General features: G+C 43.8%; 1 protein-coding gene and 1 long non-coding RNA gene across 3 annotated transcripts in view; both read left to right on the forward strand.

Moving 5' to 3' along the window:
- The first annotated feature begins 4,045 nt into the window (after positions 1-4,045).
- Positions 4,046-7,322, forward strand: LOC129845851 (uncharacterized). The gene is made up of 2 exons (XR_008758127.1): positions 4,046-4,643; positions 5,498-7,322. It is a non-coding gene; the product is annotated as an uncharacterized LOC129845851 (long non-coding RNA).
- Positions 7,323-12,899: 5,577 nt separating this feature from the next.
- The window catches only part of LOC129845848 (probable E3 ubiquitin-protein ligase makorin-1), a 79,488-nt gene continuing 71,572 nt past the window's right edge, over positions 12,900-20,815 (forward strand). For both annotated transcript variants that reach the window (XM_055913772.1, XM_055913773.1), the window contains exons 1-2: positions 12,900-13,082; positions 14,023-14,157. In XM_055913772.1, coding sequence (XP_055769747.1) covers positions 13,015-13,082; positions 14,023-14,157 — 203 coding nt within the window. In that variant the 5' untranslated portion in view covers positions 12,900-13,014. The remainder of the gene's footprint in view (positions 13,083-14,022; positions 14,158-20,815) is intronic.

Below are 20,815 nucleotides of genomic sequence, written 5' to 3' on the forward strand. Positions count from 1 at the left end.
TCCTTTACGATGCAGGATTCTCATTCCTTTACGATGCAGGATACTCATTCCTTTACGATGCAGGATTCTCATTCCTTTACGATGCAGGATTCTCATTCCTTTACGATGCAGGGTTCTCGTTCCTTTACGATGCAGGGTTCTCATTCCTTTACGATGCAGGATTCTCATTCCTTTACGATGCAGGATTCTCATTTCTTTACGATGCAGGATTCTCATTCCTTTACGATGCAGGATTCTCATTCCTTTACGATGCAGGATTCTCGTTCCTTTACGATGCAGGATTCTCATTTCTTTACGATGCAGGATTCTCATTTCTTTACGATGCAGGATTCTCATTCCTTTACGATGCAGGATTCTCATTCCTTTACGATGCAGGATACTCATTCCTTTACGATGCAGGATTCTCATTCCTTTACGATGCAGGATTCTCATTCCTTTACGATGCAGGATTCTCGTTCCTTTACGATGCAGGATTCTCATTCCTTTACGATGCACATATTCAGAAGCACTGCACTGTGGGATGAATCACAAACCAACTGAGATGAGTGTGACAAACACTCCAAAATGTTTTCCTAAACATCATCTGTGTTTCTGTTACCCCTCCTGCTATCAGTAGAGGTGCGTGGGTAAAATCCCTGGGTAATGCCAAGCCAGTAAAAAAGCCATATTTCCACCTGTGTTGTTGTGATAATTGCGTTGTTTGCTCTATAACCCATTAGTTCATATGCCACTGTGATATACAATAAGGCCCGTGACAACAAAAAGACAACAGTCACATGGTGGAGGAATAAATTAAACTTCACATACGTTTGTTTCATCACAAAACCGGAGAGCAACATCTGTCCGGTGAAGTCCACAAAGCAAATACTGCATGTAAACAACAGTTATATGACCAGCAGCATGGTCAAATGTTTTATTTGATTTAACTAGGCAAATTAGTTAACATCAAATTCTTATTTACAATGAGGGCCTACACAGGCCAAATCCAGACAACGCTGGGTCAATTGTGCACCGCCCTATGGAACTCCCAATCACGGCCGGGTTGTGATACAGCCTGGATTCAAACCAGGGTGTCTGTAGTGACGCCTCTAGCACTGAGATGCAGTGCCTGAGACCGCTGCGCCACTAGGGAGCCCTCAAGCAAGTTAATGTTTTCAACAGTTTACTAAATGACTACTGATTTGGAACCACAAGTTACCACAAGTCAGCACAAAGACAACAGGAGCCCTGCCTCTGATATTCCAGCACCTTTTAAACATAATCAAATCCACAAGGCCATATAAGCTTAGTTTAATACACTTATAACAAACGTAAAGATACCAAAAAAACAATTTAGTCTAATCAATGTTGCTAATTATCATGTTTCTGTCCATGGTACTAGCGCACGCTAGTAATAACAATTAAGTTGACTCACCCTCCTTGCAGACTAGTTGATTCACCAATGCCACCCTCCTCTCTTTCATGTTGGCAAAACCGTCTATGTTCCTGCCATACAGTACACTTTTAGTTTTTGTTTTATAGGCTACCCAGCTAAAATGCTTGCTAGCCTGACTTCCTCACACGGGCAACAATGAACCAGCTAAGTTGGCTAGCTAGTTAACGTGAGCCTACTAGGCTACATCGAGGCTACGTATTGAACTTCAATCGTCTTAGGCCAGCGGCACAACATATTCATTTATGATCAGAATCGCCGTCATAGTCACTGTTCTGTACAGAGAATTAAGTCAAAACCACAAGTCCAAATCCCCATCTCCATCCATGGCTTAGGAAAGGGATGATTTAACAAGCTAGCTACAGCAGGACATCAACACAAGCAGACTAGAATCAGACACGTTTTTCCTGAAAATGATCACGTTTTGCTTAGAATGTGATTTGATTGGTTCGAAGCCAAATCCAAACTGGCTTCCCTTGGGGGGAGTTTTGCTGCTCCAGGATAACCCACAGTTGAGCTTAATTCTACGCTGACTGCCTAATTCTTTTTTACATTTCTTTATCAAGGGAGGCCAAATTGGTTGCGTCAATCAATCAAATGCTACGGTGTCAACATGTCATACTCCTCTGTTTCAGACAGCTTCAGATACATGGTCTACACGTTTCCTTGGTTTCAGACAGCATCAGATACATGGTCTACACGTTTCCTTTGTTTCAGACAGCATCAGATACATGGGCTACACGTTTCCTTGGTTTCAGACAGCATCAGATACATGGTCTACTGGTTTCCTTGGTTTCAGACAGCATCAGATACATGGTCTACACGTTTCCTTTGTTTCAGACAGCATCAGATACATGGCCTACACGTTTCCTTTGTTTCAGACAGCATCAGATACATGGGCTACACATTTCCTTTGTTTCAGACAGCATCAGATACATGGGCTACACATTTCCTTTGTTTCAGACAGCATCAGATACATGGGCTACACATTTCCTTTGTTTCAGACAGCATCAGATACATGGTCTACACGTTTCCTTTGTTTCAGACAGCATCAGATACATGGTCTACACGTTTCCTTTGTTTCAGACAGCATCAAATACGTGGGCTACACGTTTCCCTCGCACGGATGATTTCTCCTGTGAGATTCAGCCACTTGCGAATTTACCGAAAATTATGAAAACACAGAGAGACGAAAGAGAACTTATTTCATAATTGTTCTTTTTTTTATTGGTCAAATATTTGGGGAAGCCTGGCTTCCTTTAACATCCACTCCTTGCCATTCCCCATCCGTTTCCATCAATAACGCTGTCGTAAGTCTACACAGTTACCTCTGATTGGTTGATGTACGTTGCTTAGATCCCCTAGAGTCAATAAATACAGAAATAGCTGAACGGTTAAAGGATTAAAGGGTTTTAAGCAAAGTAAAGAGGAACAGAAATGTTGCATTGTGATCTCGACAAGTGTTTCCGCCCGCTATAACACTCTCTATCTCCTCCTGTGATATCATATCTTTGATATCTTTTTGTTTGTTTGAACGCTTCAATACGTTTCCATTTGTAAAATTAGCCTGTGTTTTTTAGTGGGTGACATCAAAACATTGTGTGTAGTATTGTACACGCTTTCATCACTTCCCTCTCCTCAAACACGAGCTGTTCCGTGTTCCAGCCCGGTATCCATGGTGACAGCACATCATTGTTTACCATGTGATTCTCATAGAGGAGTTCACATAAATGTGCTCATGTCACAAAGACATCTGCTACTCACACACACACACACACACACACACACACACCCACACACGCACACACACACACACACACACACTGAACATGGAAACACATGGTTTACAGTATAGAATGTCTCTCCAAGGTGACTGAGCCTTCAGGATCAGTGGTCTTGTATGAGGGCGACTAGAGCAGCTGACAGACATGTCAATGTACAGAGGTCTGTGAGAATTTCTCAAAGCTGTAAGCGTTACAGAATCATGTTGCCATGTTACCTTTATCAAAGGACTTGGGTGTGCAGCTGATTGGGGATTTATAAAGACTTTGCTTTAGCTAATGATCTGTTCGTCTCCGGAGGTCCGCTTATGTCGCTATTCAACAACATCCAATCGACACCTGTCGACGCTCTGAGGCGTAGGAGTTCAGAAAGTGTAGATCCTGGAAAATGTCAAGACAATTCCCCAGCCCCTACGAGCAGAAAGCATTGCTGTGTCCTCCTGCGTTGTCTACCTCCTTCCTACCTGACCTCTCACCTGAACCCCCGAAGGACAGCGTTGTCGTGGTAACCAAACGCTAAACAACAGCAAAGTGGGAAAACTGAAGATCACTGCTGTGACAAAGGACTTTCCCCTAACTAACTTATTCTCCCTAACTAATTCTCCCTAACTTATTCTCCATAACTAATTCTCCCTAACTAATTCTCCCTAACTAAATCTCCCTAACTAATTCTCCCTAACTTATTCTCCCTAACTAATTCTCCCTAATTAATTCTCCCTAACTAAATCTCCCTAACTAATTCTCCCTAACTAATGCCCCCTTGTCACGATCGGCTTCGTGAGAGAGAGTGGACCAAGGCGCATGTAACGGTCCTGACCTGTTTTATGTTGTTTTTGTATGTGTTTATGGTCAGGGCATGTGTTTTGGGTGGGCAGTCTATGTTATCTGTTTCTATGTTGGTTTTGGGTTGCCTGGTATGGCTCTTAATTAGAGGCAGGTGGTTTGCGTTTTCCTCTAATTAAGAGGCATATTTAGGTAGGGCGTTCTCACTGTTTGTTTGTGGGTGATTGTCTTCCATATCTGTGTTATGTCTTGCACCATACGGGACTGTTCGGTGTTTCGTTTCGATGTAGTCTGCTCCTGTCCGTGAGTTTTACGTTTTAGTTAAGTAAGTTCATGTTCAGGTTTTTTTCGTCTACGTCGTTTTCTTGTTTTGTAAATTTGAAAGTGTTTTGTTTTTCGTGTTGCCATCGTCGTTAATAATAAAGAGATGGCTTATTTCCCTAATGCTGCATTTTGGTCTGATGATCCTTCTCTCCTCTCCTCGTCCGAGGATGAGGAGAACGACAGCCCTTACAGAATCACCCACCAAATTATACATTATACAAATTATACAAAATACATCTCTTTTATTTTAGAAGAGGGAAAACCACGCAACGAACACTATTACAAAACGAAACAAAACAACAAACAATCGTGAAGCTAAAGACGTAAGTGCAAACACAAGCTACAAACGTACAACACAGACACGCGATACAACCACCCACCGCAACCACGTGAATCACAGGCTGCCTAAGTATGATTCTCAATCAGGGACAACGATTGACAGCTGCCTCTGATTGAGAATCATACCCGGCCGAAAACAAACAACCCAACAAGAAAATAACACCTCGACAACCCACCCCAACTCACGCCCTGACCAACTAAATAAACACAAGAAAAAGGAAAAACAGGTCAGGAACGTGACACCCCTAACTAATTCTCCCTAACTAATTCTCCCTAACTAATTCTCCCTAACTAATTCTCCCTAACTAATTCTCCCTAACTAATTCTCCCTAACTAATTCTCCCTAACTAATTCTCCCTAACTAATTCTCCCTAACTAATTCTCCCTAACTAATTCTCCCTAACTAATTCTCCCTAACTAATTCTCCCTAACTAATAGAGAATAACTTATAGAGAATAACTTATTTTTCTCTCCTGCTTATATTGTTTCTACTTGTGTCTTGGGGGCTTTTTTATTCCAACTGTACTCATCAGTGGAGGCTGCTGAGGGGAGGACGGCTCATAATAATGGCTGGAACGGAGCGCAAGGGATTGGCATCAAACACATGGACACCATGGAAACCAATGTGTTTGATGTATCTGATACCATTCCACTGATTCCGCTCCAGCTCTTACCACGAGCCTGTCCTCCCCACCTGAGAAACCTATATCATATACATATATACAATTAAACAGAATGGTGAAGCAGTGACTGTTTCCCTTGTGTCATCATAACAACTGCATCTGTCAGCCAATCATGATGCTAAGCTCATCCTTTGTTCTCCTCTCTATCTCCATAGCAACCCAACTGGCGTTCTCTGCCTGGCCTGGACACGGAATACAGTTCTGCCATACTCCTGACTTCCCAGAATACAGTTCTGCCATACTCCTGACTTCCCAGAATACAGTTCTGCCATACTCCTGACTTCCCAGAATACAGTTCTGCCATACTCCTGACTTCCCAGAATACAGTTCTGCCATACTCCTGACTTCCCAGAATACAGTTCTGCCATACTCCTCACTTCCCAGAATACAGTTCTGCCATACTCCTCACTTCCCAGAATACAGTTCTGCCGTACTCCTGACTTCCCAGAATACAGTTCTGCCATACTCCTGACTTCCCAGAATACAGTTCTGCCATACTCCTCACTTCCCAGAATACAGTTCTGCCATACTCCTCACTTCCCAGAATACAGTTCTGCCATACTCCTGACTTCCCAGAATACAGTTCTGCCATACTCCTGACTTCCCAGAATACAGTTCTGCCATACTCCTCACTTCCCAGAATACAGTTCTGCCATACTCCTCACTTCCCAGAATACAGTTCTGCCATACTCCTGACTTCCCAGAATACAGTTCTGCCATACTCCTCACTTCCCAGAATACAGTTCTGCCATACTCCTGACTTCCCAGAATACAGTTCTGCCATACTCCTGACTTCCCAGAATACAGTTCTGCCATACTCCTGACTTCCCAGAATACAGTTCTGCCATACTCCTGACTTCCCAGAATACAGTTCTGCCATACTCCTCACTTCCCAGAATACAGTTCTGCCATACTCCTCACTTCCCAGAATACAGTTCTGCCGTACTCCTGACTTCCCAGAATACAGTTCTGCCATACTCCTGACTTCCCAGAATACAGTTCTGCCATACTCCTCACTTCCCAGAATACAGTTCTGCCATACTCCTCACTTCCCAGAATACAGTTCTGCCATACTCCTGACATCCCAGAATACAGTTCTGCCATACTCCTGACATCCCAGAATACAGTTCTGCCGTACTCCTGACTTCCCAGAATACAGTTCTGCCGTACTCCTGACTTCCCAGGAATACAGTTCTGCCGTACTCCTGACTTCCCAGAATACAAGACAGACCTAACTGAGGAGAACTTAACCCAGTGTCACAAAAAGGAGAAGACACATTCTTTGCTACTGCTGTTTGAGGACAAAATTAGGTTAAAGAAAAATGTTGATTCTCAAACCAGACAGTCACTATGCCCGGGTGGATTCGCTAAAATCCTCAACCGTGAAATGGAAGAATTTCCCAGCAGCGTAACAGTGTTACAGTATTACTACGGGCCGTTCTGTCTCGGACTAGGCTTACTAACTAACACACACTAACTAACTAGTACAGAGGCTTACTAACTAACACACACTAACTAACTAGTACAGAGGCTTACTAACTAACACACACTAACTAACTAGTACAGAGGCTTACTAACTAACACACACTAACTAACTAGTACAGAGGCTTACTAACTAACACACACTAACTAACTAGTACAGAGGCTTACTAACTAACACACACTAACTAACTAGTACAGAGGCTTACTAACTAACACACACTAACAAACTAGTACAGAGGCTTACTAACTAACACACACTAACTAACTAGTACAGAGGCTTACTAACTAACACACACTAACTAACTAGTACAGAGGCTTACTAACTAACACACACTAACTAACTAGTACAGAGGCTTACTAACTAACACACACTAACTAACTAGTACAGAGGCTTACTAACTAACACACACTAACTAACTAGTACAGAGGCGTACACAAGTCTGAAGTGGATAGTGAGATTACTGTTGATCAGGATCAGAATAAACAGATTTCAATCAATCCACCATCCTAATTGATCTTTGGTTGACACCTGATAAACTATTCCATGAGGCTGGCTGTATGTGTAGGAGAGACAGGGCTGGCTGTATGTGTAGGAGAGACAGGGCTGGCTGTATGTGTAGGAGAGACAGGGCTGGCTGTATGAGTAGGAGAGACAGGGCTGGCTGTATGTGTAGGAGAGACAGGGCTGGCTGTATGAGTAGGAGAGACAGGGCTGGCTGTATATGTAGGAGAGACAGGGCTGGCTGTATGAGTAGGAGAGACAGGGCTGGCTGTATGAGTAGGAGAGACAGGGCTGGCTGTATGTGTAGGAGAGACAGGGCTGGCTGTATGTGTAGGAGAGACAGGGCTGGCTGTATGAGTAGGAGAGACAGGGCTGGCTGTATGAGTAGGAGAGACAGGGCTGGCTGTATGAGTAGGAGAGACAGGGCTGGCTGTATGAGTAGGAGAGACAGGGCTGGCTGTATGAGTAGGAGAGACAGGGCTGGCTGTATGAGTAGGAGAGACAGGGCTGGCTGTATGAGTAGGAGAGACAGGGCTGGCTGTATGAGTAGGAGAGACAGGGCTGGCTGTATGAGTAGGAGAGACAGGGCTGGCTGTATGAGTAGGAGAGACAGGGCTGGCTGTATGAGTAGGAGAGACAGGGCTGGCTGTATGAGTAGGAGAGACAGGGCTGGCTGTATATGTAGGAGAGACAGGGCTGGCTGTATGAGTAGGAGAGACAGGGCTGGCTGTATGAGTAGGAGAGACAGGGCTGGCTGTATGAGTAGGAGAGACAGGGCTGGCTGTCAATCTGGCAAAGTCATTAACAGCTAAGTGCTGCCTGCCTTGGGTTTGGTCTCAGTGTTTGTGTTGACTTTATAGGTGAATGTGTGTGTGTGTGTGTGTGTTTGCGTGTGTGTGTGTGTGTGTGTTTGTGTGTGCGTGTGTGCGTGCGTGCGCGCGTGCGTGCGTGTGTGCTGGTTGGTGGCTCAGGCTCAGCTTGTAATCATGCTAATCATAGCCAATCAAGAAGCGGTGATAGCCTCTCGCGGGGAGAGCAGTGGCTGTTCTAATTATCTGTGGTACACTAACGAGGTGTCTGTGTCATAACGAGGCATCGGTAAGTGGCACAGAGAGAGAGTCATACAGGCACAAGTAGGCATGAGTGGGAAAGGGATGTGGGTACACACACACACACACACACACACACGCAAACACACACACACACACACACACACACACACACACACACACACACACACACACACACACACACACACACATTCACCTATAAAGTCAATATAAAAACACAGGGTTTTAGTGCCCTCTAGTGGTGAAATATAACTTTTACTCCCACCCACACAACAGGTGCAGATTCTCTCTCTCTCTCTCTCTCTCTCTCTCTCTCTCTCTCTCTCTCTCTCTCTCTCTCTCTCTCTCTCTCTCTCTCTCTCTCTCTCTCTCTCTCTCTCTCTCTCTCTCTCTGTTTCTCACCGTTTTTCTCGCTCTCTCTCTCTCATTCTATCTCTCACTGTCTCTCATCTCTCTCTCTCTCTCTCTCTCTGTTTCCTTACTTCCCCCACCCCAACCCTCTTTCCATAGTCCTCTCTCTTTCAATTAACAAAGAGAAAAATAGGAATTTGAGGTCCCTCTCACTGAATATGCATGTTGTTCTGTCCCTCTCACTGAATATGCATGTTGTTCTGTCCCTCTCACTGAATATGCATGTTGTTCTGTCCCTCTCACTGAATATGCATGTTGTTCTGTCCCTCCCACTGAATATGCATGTTGTTCTGCCCCTCTCACTGAATATGCATGTTGTTCTGTCCCTCTCACTGAATATGCATGTTGTTCTGTCCCTCTCACTGAATATGCATGTTGTTCTGTCCCTCCCACTGAATATGCATGTTGTTCTGTCCCTCCCACTGAATATGCATGTTGTTCTGTCCCTCTCACTGAATATGCATGTTGTTCTGTCCCTCTCACTGAATATGCATGTTGTTCTGTCCCTCCCACTGAATATGCATGTTGTTCTGCCCCTCTCACTGAATATGCATGTTGTTCTGTCCCTCTCACTGAATATGCATGTTGTTCTTATATACAGTGTATTTGGGAAAGTATTCAGTCTGCTTGACTTTTTCCACATTTTGTTACATTACAGCCTTATTCTAAAATGGATTACATCACCCCCCCCCCCCCCATCAATCTACACACAATACCCCAAAAAACACATCACAATACCCCATGATGTATTAGATTTACATAAGTATTCAGACCCTTTACTCAGTACTTTGTTTAAGCACTTTTGGCAGTGATTACAGCCTTGAGTCTTCTTGGGTATGATGCTACAAGCTTGGCACACCTGTATTTGGGGAGTTTCTCCCATTCTTCTCTGCAGATCCTCTCAAGCTCTGTCAGGTTGGATGGGGAGCGTCGCTGCACAGCTATTTTCAGGTCTCTCCAGAGATGTTCGATCGGGTTCAAGTCCGGGCTCTGGCTGGGACACTCAAGGACATTCAGAGACTTGTCCCGAAGCCACTCTTGGCTGTGCATAGGGTCATTGTCCTGTTGGAAGGTGAACCTTTGCCCCAGTCTGAGGTCCTGAGCACTCTGGAGCAGGTTTTCATCAAGGATCTCTCTGTACTTTGCTCTGTTCATCTTTCCCTCGATCCTGACTAGTCTCCCAGTCCCTGCCGCTGAAAAACATCCTCACAGCATGATGCTGCCACCACTATACTTCACTGTAAGGATGGTGCCAGGTTTCCTCCAGACGTGACGCTTGGCATTTAGGCCAAATAGTTTAATTTTGGTTTAATCAGACCAGAGAATCTTGTTTCTCATGGTCAGAGTCCTTTAGGTGCCTTTTGGCAAACTCCAAGCAGGCTATCATGTGCCTTCCACTGAGGAGTGGCTTCCGTTTGGACACTCTACCATAGAGGCCTGATTGGTGGAGTGCTGCAGAGATGGTTGTCCTTCTGGAAGGTTCTCCCATCTCCACAGAGGATCTCTGGAGCTCTGTCAGAGTGACCATCGGGATCTTGTTCATATCCCTGACCAAGGCCCTTCTCCCCCGATTGCTCAGTTTGGCCGGACGGCCAGCTCTAGGAAGAGTCTTGTTGGATCCAAACTTCTTCCATTTAAGAATGATGGAGGCCACTGTGTTCTTGGGGACCTTCAATGCTGCAGACATTTTTTGGTACCCTTCCCCAGATCTGTGCCTCGACACAATCCTGTCTCGGAGCTCTACGAGCAATTCCTTTGACCTCATTGCTTGGTTTTTGCACTGACATGCACTGTCAACTGTGGGACCTTATATAGACAGGTGTGTGCCTTTCCAAATCATGTCCAATCAATTACATTTTTTACAGGTGGAGAAACATCTCAAAGATGATCAATGGAAACAAGATGCAAATTAGTTCAATTTCGAGTCTCATAGCAAAGGGTCTGAATACTTATGTAAATAAGGTATATATTTTTTGTATTCTACCACCTTTTTCTCCCCAATTTTCGATCTTGTGTCATCGCTGCAAATCCCCAACGGGCTTGGGAGAGGCGAAGGTCGAGTCATGCGCCCTGGAAACATGACCCGCCAAGCCGCGCTTCTTAACACCCGCCCGTTTAACCCGGAAGCCAGCTGCACCAATGTGTCGAAAGTCTGACGGCCGAAGTCAGCTTGCAGGCGCCTGGGATCAAACCCCAGGCTGTAGTGCCTTAGACTGCTGTGCCACTCGGGAGGACCACTGTTTTTATTTTTCGTTAATTTGCAAAAATGTCTAAAAAACATTATGGGCTATTGTGATGTCATTTTGGGGTATTGTGATGTCATTATGGGGTATTGTGATGTCATTATGGGGTATTGTGATGTCATTATGGGGTATTGTGTGTAGATTGATGAGGAAAATGTTTTATTTCATCCATTTTGGAAAAAGGGAAGGGGTCTGAATACTTTCCGAATGCACTGTGCATATATATTTCTATTCAGGACTCTTGACAGCTCATTAACTTTTGGATGATGTGTGTATTGTTATCGTGTTGCTAGATATTACTGCACTGCTGCATTTCACCTGCAATAACATCTGCAAATCAGCGTACGTGACCCATAAACTTTGATTTGATTTACTACATACTATGAAGTTCACAGGGGGTGAAACATTGACATAGCAGAGGATTGGGAAGTGATGGAAAGTGAATGATCTGCCTCCCAGAAGCGCCACACACAGACCTGTGAAAATCAATAACTCCTTTGGGAGTAAGTCAATAGGATTTCCAGTTTAGGATGTCTAGACCGACCCAGCGGGAATACTGTCTACAGATTGTAACACCAGGTCAAATGTGAGTTAGCAACAAAAAGAAGGTTTTGGGTAAATTTTCGATACAGTTGTCTGTCATTATGACATGCGACACTTTGGGGTGGAAACCCACCTGTCTCAACCAATGAGAGAAGACTTGAAATAGACAAGAGGACGTACACATTGTTCCATTACTTCATGGAGAAAAACAAATATTTGATACCAAAGAAACGTGGTTAACTCACATTGTCTGGTGTTGGAATCTGTAGCTAAGAATCTCTGCTTTTGTTCCTGTTCTTTCATTCAGAGTAGTTGAGTTGAGCTCCATTAAGTTCTCTGAACACATAGTGTTACAACTACATCATAATGAATTGTCTACTTCTTAAATTACTTTGTATAAATTCTGATATGAAAGGGTGATTAAGCAATCGATGTAAAAAAACAAACATTTACATTTTATTTAACTAGACAAGTTGGTTAAGAACAAATTCTTATTTACAATGACGGCCTACCCCGGCCAAACCCTCCACTTACCCCGGCCAAACCCTCCACTTACCCCGGCCAAACCCTCCACTTACCCCGGTCAAACCCTCCACTTACCCCGGCCAAACCCTCCACTTACCCGGACGACGCTAAGCCAATTGACGTCACCCTATGGGACGATCACAGCCGGTTGTGATAAGGCCCGGGTTCGAACCAAGGTCTGTAGTGACGCCTCTAGCACTGCGATGCAGTGCCTTAGACCGCTGCACACCTCAGGATGTGATGTCGCATTTGCATAACAGCATATCTGTTCTGTCAGCTTATTATGACCTCATAATGTGAATCAAAGATTTTTACAGCCATTCCTTTCCGATGGGAACAAATTAGTCATAGTGGGCGGAACAAGCAAGCAGGGAGCAGATCCAAGCTAGCTCTATCCTATTGGTGCATTCTAACATTATTTGCATATTTCCGTTAGGGGACGCCTACGCTCCTAAACAACAACAAAATGTACAACTTTGGCAAAGGGTAAAATCAACAAAAATGTGTCCACTCTGTTCGTAACAAATTCTAGTTTTGGGAACAGAAAACTGTATTGAAATAAAAAAAAATATTCATAGATGAGAAAATGTGCATTATCTCGGCCAAAATTAATCGCCCTCGATCTTCTCCACTGCCGTCCACTGGGCTTCCTCTCATCACCATATTTGACCCAAAATATCTGGCTCATTGTTCTATCTGTGTTCAGAATATTTTATTGATTTGCCTGAAATATCCTGCTGCTCTGGCGTGCCCTCTGGCGGTAGGTCGGTGCATGAGCTTCATTACAGGTCACATGCAGAGAAACAGCAGCAGCGTCGATTTTCCGAAGATTCCCGATTCGGAGCTCGACTTGCCGGAAGATCCGGGTACTGGGCTTCCACCTCAACATAACAGCAATGGCGGAGGCAGCAGCTTCAGCGGCTCCAGCAATAACAGGAGCCTGGACCAAACACGTCACCTGCAGGTAGGACAAGACCCGGGGATCAATTTAGCACAACTATGTTGATGCTGTCCATGGGTTGTAACCAAAACGCCGGGGTTTGACCGTTTGTTAAGCGACTTACAACGCCGTCTTTTGTGCTCCGGTAGCAAGCACAGCTGTGTTTGTTGTGATACAGGCAGCGGATGGTAAACGGATTCGTCCTGCAGTTGAGCCATTAGCTAGAGACCTATTTCCCAGACGATTCAAAGTAAAGACAGTAACATCCGCAATGGCAACACAAAAGGAAAACGCATGGAGAACCAGCGGCAAACAGACACTGAATTCATAGAATTAAAATCATAAAATTGTTAAATATGGTTGTGTAATATTCATCAGCTAAACACTGAAATGATTCCGTGGGGGGTTGTAATATGGTTGGACATTTCGCAGAGCTCTCGTTCCTCGACCAAAGCTTAAATGCGGTAGAGACAACCAGCTAACTAGCTAGAATTATATAAACCAGTGAGTGTTTACTTTGTTAGCTAATGTTAGCTAGTTAATTACACTCTGAAATGGGTCATAAACGTCAATGCCAGTTTTGTAATATTGTTACATTGTTTACTAGCTATACACTTGTCTTTTGAATTCCGCTGGATATTAGTTGTAGCTTCACCAATGGAGTATTGAGTCAAAGCAATATTTGTATCATTAGGTCCTATTTGTCGCAAGTGATAAAAAATAAAATGTTGCTAACAGGAAGCATTGTTGCTAGGCTTCATATTACCACAGTAACGTTAACGTTTAACAACGGGCGTCATTGTTTGGTTCAAAAGCTAAATTCGTGCTGTTTGTTTGAACACCGCTGTAATCGACGTGTAATAACTTTAGCAGACATTTTCATTTTGTCTTTCCATTTCGCAGGTATTTCAACAGAGCAGATTTCAAATCATCTGTGTGACTTTTGTCTTTTGGTTATTCGCAGGTATTTCATGCACGGGCTTTGCAAAGAAGGCATCAACTGTCGATATTCCCATGATCTCAACACCAGCCAACCAGCTGCAGCTATGATTTGCAAGTTCTTTCAGAAAGGAAACTGTGTGTTTGGCGACCGGTGCAGGTAAAGTTTATTTAATTTTTAATATGTGCCTTGTAGGTGGTGGGCTGTAGCGAGCTGCCTTGTAGGTGGTGGGCCGTAGCAGGCTGCCTTGTAGGTGGTGGGCCGTAGCAGGCTGCCTTGTAGGTGGTGGGCCATAGCGAGCTGCCTTGTAGGTGGTGGGCCATAGCGAGCTGCCTTGTAGGTGGTGGGCCATAGCGAGCTGCCTTGTAGGTGGTGGGCCATAGCGAGCTGCCTTGTAGGTGGTGGGCCATAGCGAGCTGCCTTGTAGGTGGTGGGCCATAGCGAGCTGCCTTGTAGGTGGTGGGCCATAGCGAGCTGCCTTGTAGGTGGTGGGCCATAGCGAGCTGCCTTGTAGGTGGTGGGCCATAGCGAGCTGCCTTGTAGGTGGTGGGCCATAGCAAGCTGGCATGCCTTGTAGGTGGTGGGCCATAGCAAGCTGCCTTGCCTTGTAGGTGGTGGGCCATAGCAAGCTGCCTTGTAGGTGGTGGGCCATAGCAAGCTGCCTTGTAGGTGGTGGGCCATAGCAAGCTGCCTTGCCTTGTAGGTGGTGGGCCATAGCAAGCTGCCTTGCCTTGTAGGTGGTGGGCCATAGCAAGCTGCCTTGCCTTGTAGGTGGTGGGCCATAGCAAGCTGCCTTGCCTTGTAGGTGGTGGGCCATAGCAAGCTGCCTTGCCTTGTAGGTGGTGGGCCATAGCAAGCTGCCTTGCCTTGTAGGTGGTGGGCCATAGCAAGCTGCCTTGCCTTGTAGGTGGTGGGCCATAGCAAGCTGCCTTGCCTTGTAGGTGGTGGGCCATAGCAAGCTGCCTTGCCTTGTAGGTGGTGGGCCATAGCAAGCTGCCTTGCCTTGTAGGTGGTGGGCCATAGCAAGCTGCCTTGCCTTGTAGGTGGTGGGCCATAGCAAGCTGCCTTGCCTTGTAGGTGGTGGGCCATAGCAAGCTGCCTTGCCTTGTAGGTGGTGGGCCATAGCAAGCTGCCTTGCCTTGTAGGTGGTGGGCCATGGCAAGCTGCCTTGTAGGTGGTGGGCATAGCAAGCTATCTGCTTTAGTTTGTGAGATAATAGAACTCTGCCAAGTCGTGCTGAGCGATTTGGTGCTATTTGAGGTCGGTTCAGATATTTACATTAAATACAGTATGAAATAATGGCGTTACAATTACTTTAGAGCTTTTTAATGGAAATTCCAAAGCCCAAAATAGTGAACATTCAATTGCCAAAACATTAAAAACAGTCCATTGTCTCTAAGTTCCACATTGGGTAGACAACAATGAAATTATAAATATTAAAAATTTGTATATTACTTGGGTTTAATTTGGTGACTAATTTTTCATTCCTTAAAGTAGCCTAATCATCTCATCTCTGTTCAGGCAGTAGCAGCCAGCCAGGCCGTCTAACTTCATGTCCTGCCCATACTGTACTGTCTTCAGTCATCCTATTTAGCTAGCCTGCCTATGTATGGCTGCAGAGCTGTCTGACAATCATTTTACTACTTCTTCATAGTAGATGAGGTATACTTTCACAAACTGTCTCTGTCTCTCTTGTCGTTGTGTAAGTTTCTCTCTCATGTGGTCTGAGTGTATCTCACCCAACGTAGCAGGTGTAAAAAGTGTATCCGTCCAAAGATCTGTAAACAATGATGAGATGCTCATGTCTCCGACCCTAACAATGGCAGTCATTGTCCCAAAGGCAGGAAGGCAGGTGACAAGCTTAGGTCCAAAATAAGCCCATAGAAAGTCATTGTGCTTATTTTTGCCAAGAGTAAAACCTCTCGCTTCGCCTCTTCCTCTCTGATCACTTTTTGAGCCAGGAAAAAAAAAATGTCGCAATGAATTATGGTCATTGTAGGTCATTACCGTGTTTCTGCGCTGAACTAGGTTGAATATTTGTTAATGGAAACTACCACTTCCAGCATCCTACATTATTCCGAAAATTATTTCTCAGATTTCTCTCAAATTATTTGATTTCTCTCTAGAGAAACTGTCGGGCTCACAAACACCAGAACGAAATGGAATTCAAGTAATTGAATCAATGTCGGTCAATTAGTAAAAAAAAAAAAAATACATGTTATGTTGGTTAACCACTCAGCACTACTGTGGAGGGAGGAGCTTGTTTTTACATTTTGTGTATATTTATTCTGAACACATTTCTGTTTACCAAAGTCAATTCTTGCAAATTTATTTCAAAGTTCTCAAGTTCGCTAGCTGGACAGGCAAACGCCGCGGAGTACTAAACTGTAAACCAATCAGAACTTGTGTACTATCCATGGTACTACGTCTGCCAATCACGTAATCACGTACTACTTAAGGTAGTACAGCTGGAGACCGCTCGCGAGACCACCGTCTGACAAACTGCTATCAGGTAAATATTTTTTTTATTATTTGTAATCTATTTAGTTATAGGAATGTGATGCCATTTATGCAAGCTGTAAAATGGCTCCCAACTTAGATTGCAGCAATGGGGCAACAGTACAGAGTCGATGGGTAATGATAACTTGACTATATACACACAGGGGTAACAGTACAGAGTCAATGGGTAATGATAACTTGACGATATACACACAAGGGGTAACAGTACAGAGTCAATGGGTAATGATAACTTGACGATATACACACAAGGGGTAACAGTACAGAGTCAATGGGTAATGATAACTTGACGATATACACACAGGGTAACAGTACATAGTCAATGGGTAATGATAACTTGACGATATACACACAGGGTAACAGTACAGAGTCAATGGGTAATGATAACTTGACTATATACACACAGGGTAACAGTACATAGTCAATGGGTAATGATAACTTGACTATATACACACAGGGTAACAGTACAGAGTCAATGGGTAATGATAACTTGACTATATACACACAGGGTAACAGTACAGAGTCAATGGGTAATGATAACTTGACTATATACACGGGGGGGTAACAGTACAGAGTCAATGGGTAATGATAACTTGACTATATACACACAAGGGGTAACAGTACAGAGTCAATGGGTAATGATAACTTGACTATATACACACAAGGGGTAACAGTACAGAGTCGATGTGCAGGGGTACGATGTAATTGAGGTATATATGTACATATAGGTAGGGGTAAAGTGACTGAACAGGATGGATAATAAACAGTAGCAGCAGTGTATTTGAGTGAGTGTGGGGGGGGGGGGGTTGTGCGAACATGGTCAGTGCAGATCGTCCGGCTACTTGGTTAAATATTTAAAGCTGCAATAAGTCACCTTTTGGGCGACCCAACCCAAATTCACATAGAAATGTGTGTTATAGATCTGTCATTCTCATTGGAAGCGACTCTAAAGTGGTAGAGCTGTTCTATGTGCGATATTTCTATGCTTCCCGTTAATTTTTTTTTTCCGCTTTCGGTTTTGTACACTAGCTTCGAATAGCTGAAAAATATATATTTGATAATGGAAAATATATTTCAGTTGGTACAACGATTCTCTACACTATGTTTGCTTGTTTTGTCACAAACTGAAATTAAGTGAATTATTAGAATTTTTGTAACCAGGAAGTGACTGCGCAATGTCTGCATAGTGCATCTTAAACTAACTATTTATCAGTCTTATGGCTTGGGGGTAGAAGCTGTTCAGGGTCCTGTTTCAAAACTTGCTGTATCGGTACCGATTTGGGTGGCTGAGTCTTTGACAACTTTTAGGACCTTCCTCTGACATCTCCTGGTATCGTGGCCCTGGATGGCAGGGAGCCCTGCACCAGTGATGTACTGGGCCGTACGTACTACCCACTCTAGCGCCTTGCGATCGGATGCCAAGAATGATAAAGACCATTCGTGTAGCATTCTGCATATTTCAACTGCACTCAAACAGATATCTTATTTCAGTCGTTGGGAGCTAACTTTAGTTAACACACTGACGGCTCATCAAAGGCTGTGTTTACATCTTAGATGCAGGCCATTGGCTGCAGAATACAGTATGTTTAGTATTGACTGAGACAGCAGTAGGATACAGTATGTTTTTAGTATTGACGGAGACAGCAGTAGGATACAGTATGTTTTTAGTATTGACTGAGACAGCAGTAGGATACAGTATGTTTAGTATTGACGGAGACAGCAGTAGGATACAGTATGTTTTTAGTATTGACGGAGACAGCAGTAGGATACAGTATGTTTAGTATTGACGGAGACAGCAGTAGGATACAGTATGTTTTTAGTATTGACGGAGACAGCAGTAGGATACAGTATGTTTTTAGTATTGACGGAGACAGCAGTAGGATACAGTATGTTTAGTATTGACGGAGACAGCAGTAGGATACAGTATGTTTAGTATTGACGGAGACAGCAGTAGGATACAGTATGTTTAGTATTGACTGAGACAGCAGTAGGATACAGTGTGTTTAGTTTTGACTGAGACAGCAGTAGGATACAGTGTGTGTTTAGTATTGACTGAGACAGCAGTAGGATACAGTATGTTTTTAGTATTGACGGAGACAGCAGTAGGATACAGTATGTTTAGTATTGACTGAGACAGCAGTAGGATACAGTATGTTTTTACTATTGACGGAGACAGCAGTAGGAAACAGTATGTTTAGTGCAGTCAGTGACTGGTTAGTCAGCTTTGCTTCTGAAAACAGTTAGCAGGCTATATAGTGGAATGCTTTTCCAGGGAATCATCTGACACCTAAGAACGCAACGCCACGAAACGCCACAGCGGTTTCCTAATGTCAACATGTTGTTCACGTTGCTTACACGCACCCATACCGGGGATCAACCAGGCTAGAGGTCATTAAGGGCCCTAGCAATGGGACAACATCTGCCGTCATATCAGCCTATATTGCCCCGATGGAGACATGGATTACCCAGAGAACACTGCGCCTCCCAGCTGCTGTTTCTTCATCTACGTTTTCTCTCGTAGTCTGAGAGCTTCTGGATGTCGCGGTGGTGGACTACTCCTTTCTCCGAAGTGGAGATTTTTTTCTTCGCTCTCTCTCTCACCTGTCCATCTCCTCATTTAAATTCCATGCAGTCAGTCACTTGTCCACTCAAGCTTAACATTATCTATCACCTACCAAAGGGGTGTCCCATGAAGCAAATATAGATTAGAAACTGACTGTTAGAACTGTTAAATCTCCATGGATTGATGAGGAATTGAAAAACTGTATGGTTGAAAGAAATGGGGCTAAAGGAAGTGGCTAATAAGTCTGGCTACACATCTGACTGGCTGACTTCCTGCACATTGAGAAATGATGTGACTAAACTCAACACAAAGAAGAAGAAACGGTATTATGAAGCCAAGATCAATGACATAAAGAATGATGGGAAAACACTTAGAACTACTTTAAATGAAATGATGAGCAGAATGACCAAATTCAACTCCATCTTTCAGCCAATCAGATGGCTTACCCCATCTTTCATCCAATCAGACGGCTTAATTCATCACAAAACCATTTGATGTTGCCAATTATTTTAATTATTATTTAATTGGCAACGTGGGGAAACGTAGGCAGGAAATGTCACTCGACAAACAGTGAGCAATTCATGCAAAAGAAAAAAGAAAAGCAGTGCAAGTTTGAATTTTGTAAAGTTAGTGTGGTCGAGGTGGGAAAATGATTGTTATCGATCAATAATGACAAACCTCCTGGCATTGACAACTTAGATGGAAAGCTACTGAGGATGGTAGCTGACTCTATAGCCACTCCTATCTGTCATATCTTTAATCTGAGCCTAGAGGAAAGTCTGTGTCCTCAGGCCTGGAGGGAAGCCAAAGTCATTCTACTACCCGAGAGTGGTAAAGCTGCTTTTACTGGTTCTAACAGCAGTCCTATCAGCTTGCTGCCAGCTCTTAGCAAACTGTTGGAAAAAACAGTTTGACCACATATAATGCTATTTCTCTGTAAACAAACTAACAGAACTTTCAGCATGCTTATAGAGAAGGGCACTCAACATGTACTGCACTGACACAAATGACTGATTGGGTGAAAGAAATTGAAAATAAGGAGATTGTGGGGGGCTGTACTGTTAGATTTCAGTGCAGCCTTTGATATTATTGACCATAACCTGTTGTTGAAAACACCTATGTGTTATGGCTTTTCAACCTCTGCCATATTGTGGATTCAGAACTATCTATCTAATAGAACTCAAAGGGTTTTCTTCAATGGAAGCTTCTCTAATGTCAAACATGTAAAGTGTGGTGTACCGCAGGGCAGCTCTCTTGGCCCTCTTTTCTATTTTTACCAATGACCTGGCATTAAACAAAGCATGTGTGTCCGTGTATGCTGATGATTCAAACATATACGCATCAGCAACCACAGCTAATGAAGTCACTGAAACCCTTAAAGATTTGCAGTATGTTTTGGAATGGGTGACCAGTAATAAACTGGTCCTGAACATCTCTAAAACTAAGAGCATTGTATTTGGTACAAATCATTCCTTAAGTTATAGACCTCAGCTGAATCTGGTAATGAATGTTGTGGCTGTTGAACAAGTTGAGGAGATTAAATTACTTGGCGTTACCTTAGATGGTAAACTGTCATGGTCAAAACCATATAGATTCAATGGTTGCTAAGATGGGGAGAGATCTAGCCTTAATAAGAGATGCTCTGCTTTTTTCCTGACACCCCACTCCTCCACAAAGCAAGTCCTGCAGGCTCTAGTTTTGTCTAATCTTGGTTATTGTCCAGTCGTGTGGTCCAGT

The sequence above is a fragment of the Salvelinus fontinalis genome, unplaced genomic scaffold, assembly GCF_029448725.1.
Source record: "Salvelinus fontinalis isolate EN_2023a unplaced genomic scaffold, ASM2944872v1 scaffold_0384, whole genome shotgun sequence".
NCBI classification, from domain to species: Eukaryota; Metazoa; Chordata; class Actinopteri; order Salmoniformes; family Salmonidae; genus Salvelinus; species Salvelinus fontinalis.